General features: G+C 33.4%; 1 protein-coding gene across 1 annotated transcript; it reads right to left on the reverse strand.

Annotated features, from left to right (window-relative positions):
- Window positions 1–2,520: 2,520 nt before the first annotated feature.
- On the reverse strand, window positions 2,521–2,877 carry LOC135147297 (proteasome subunit alpha type-1-B). The gene has a single exon (XM_064080236.1). The coding sequence runs from the start codon at window positions 2,875–2,877 to the stop codon at window positions 2,521–2,523; it is 357 nt and encodes a 118-aa protein (XP_063936306.1).
- Window positions 2,878–2,995: the final 118 nt, after the last annotated feature.

The raw sequence follows: 2,995 nt of genomic DNA on the forward strand, positions 1-2,995 counted from the left end.
ACTTAACTGCCATCCATATAGGAGAGCACGTTCCACGTGGGTGTCGTTAGCTATTATAGTAATTAATTTTGGGATGAACTTAGCTTCCATCCACACATTCATAACTCATAATCACTTGAGATATTCTGGGAAGTCTCAACTAACGTATAGGCAAACAGAGTTAGTAAAACCTACTGGAGTGTTATCCTTCTCCTTGTGGCCTGTGGGTGCTAAAGAAACTTATTTTGAACAGCCAGTAGTGATGACTGATGAATAATCACACACAAAATCATTAGTTTCAGTGACAAATCTAGAAACTTTTACAGGTCTAATCTAGATACTAGGTCTAATGTTACATGTTTAAGTCCATTTGTCCACATTGATATGCCATATGCATATAAATGAATTTGTCGAGACAAATACTGATGTACAAATGAAACATGGACGTAACTTTCCGCTCATAGTTAGCTAATGAGTTAGAAATGTAACTCTCAAAATAATGACATCAAATGGTCCAATCATCACAGGCATAAAAATCACAAATAAACAATAAATTCTAAACTAAATCCACAAGTACACATATACATCACCAATCTTAGCATTAAGAATAATAAACATCAATATCCAAAGTAAAGAATGCAAACCCTAAATTTAATTGTCATTTACATATAGAACCCCATATAACTAATTATACACAATACACATACGTTTCAGATAAAAACCCTAATACATAAAAAGAAAACATAATAAATATAACTGCTCAACGATATCCTCGAAACCAAAGAGCTAATTTAATTCATTGAGCTAAAAAATACACCACCTCTACAATACTCGCTCCGCCCCATAATACAAGTCACTTTTGATATAAAAAAAAAAAAAAAAAACCGTCTCCCAATTTGTCCATGTTTACTTTCAATTAAATTAGTGATTCCCACTTCTTTTCTTCTATTTTCTTATTCCCCAGAATATATAGACTTTTTTCACATATTAAATGCTTATAAGTCAAATTTTGTATTGGAAATAGTTATCTACTCATTAATCAAATTAATTAATGTAGATAGAGATGGAAATTATGTTTGATGTAAGAATTTCTTACTATGCCTAGTGTTCTTTCGAAAGTGACTTGTATTATAGAATTGGCGGAGAACATATGCTCACCATTGTTATTACGTAGTCCCTCCATCCTATGATACAAGTCGCACTTAAAAAAATTACGCATATTAAAAATTCAAACATCAAATATAGTTTTCATATTTACTACTCCTGTTTTATTTTGATCTAATGAGTAAATAGTTAATTCTAATACGGAACTTGAAAATATGTAAAAAAAAGTCCATACTTGTTTTTGAACAAGCAAACTAATGAAAGTAATGGAATTAAAAACTTTACTGAAAATAGATATTGACAAGTATTATAGGAAAAAATACATCTTCAAAAGTCACATGTATTATGAGAAAGAGGGAGTACTCTTACAAAGGCCATTACTACATCGAGTATTGAATTATCAAGCATTTTAACTAATCAAGGTTACCAATGACCACTCTTTTGAATATTCTAAATTTATCGATTACTAATTTAATTTATCAAAAATAAACTGACTTTATCGAGTATTAATATCAGTGTATTATTCATTAAGGCTAATAAATAAAACATGAGGATATTACTTTATAGAGAATATTAATCAAGGCTATTAAATGAGGACATAAGACTATTACTTTCTCCAGTGTTGCCATTGTCAAGTACATAAAAACCCCTCTAAAGGATATGATATTCTTGGGATCACAAAAAATTTATCACTTTACAAAAGTTACATAAATTCGATAACATACCCAAAATTGATGAAAAATTTGTTAAAAATATAACATAAAAGATATCACACAGCAAATTAAAGGTAACTTACATGATAATGATGGTGTGGAGATTGTTCAACAAGGAAAAATCGCCAAATTAGTATTAAAATATTTTTCATGTTCACATAGTGTAAAAACATGTATATAATCAATATCACTTGGGACCAATATTTAACACTAATGTTGTGTTTAGTTTGTGAATGAAAATGGAGGGAATAGAATGAAATTTGAACTATATTTTAGTTGAATGTTGAATAATTTCATTCCTTCCACCATTCCATTCCTAGCACCCTTAACTAGAGCTCAAACCCTCCATTTTATAAAGGAATGCTCCATTCCTTCTCATAACTAATTTCTACTCAATTCTCATCATACAAAATTTACATTCACTCAATTTTTTTTCAAGTCGTTTCTTCTACCCTCTATTATTTTCTTTCATTTTCGCTCATTCCATTCCATTCCATTTCATTCACCCCAACCAAACACAACATAAGATTATCTTAAAATATATTGGTTATCACAGCAAGGGGTTATGGAATTTTAATATCAGTTCCGACTTGGGACCACTCTTTATGTTTAGTATGTTTAGAGAGCATTAATTTAGAGGGGTTCTAAGTTGATCACATTATCAGCTATTATCAAGTGGTCCTACTTTATCCTATTATTACAGGGATTATTAATTACAGAGAGTTTATACCTGAGCCTTATCGGCGAGCTGAACAACGAGGCGACCAACAGGGAGAGGAGACTCATAAGAGTAACTATAATTGATACATTCAGATCTCATATACCGAGACAACACGCGTCCATCAGCAGTGAGGCCCGCGATAGCCACGCCGATATGATCGTCGGCCTTGAAGATCTTCTTCTGATGAGAAGAGAGCTCGGAATTAGACTTGTTAACGCAGGCCAGAACCACGTGAGACTTGGATCGGAGACCGATTGCGGCGGAGCCTTGTTTCACCGCCTCCATTGCGTATTCGACTTGGAATAAGCGGCCGGCCGGGCTCCAGGTCGTCACGTCGGTGTCGTATTGGTTGCGGAACATCGTTACGGCGTCGTTTTGGAGGTTTGATTACGGTGGTTTGTTTGGGTGGTGTGTTGAGTGGGTTTTGTGTGTAAATGTAGGGGGAGTTTTCTGCTTTTCTTTCTGCTCAAGCCAGGAG

Source organism: Daucus carota, chromosome 6 (assembly GCF_001625215.2).
Source record: "Daucus carota subsp. sativus chromosome 6, DH1 v3.0, whole genome shotgun sequence".
Taxonomy (NCBI): Eukaryota; Viridiplantae; Streptophyta; class Magnoliopsida; order Apiales; family Apiaceae; genus Daucus; species Daucus carota.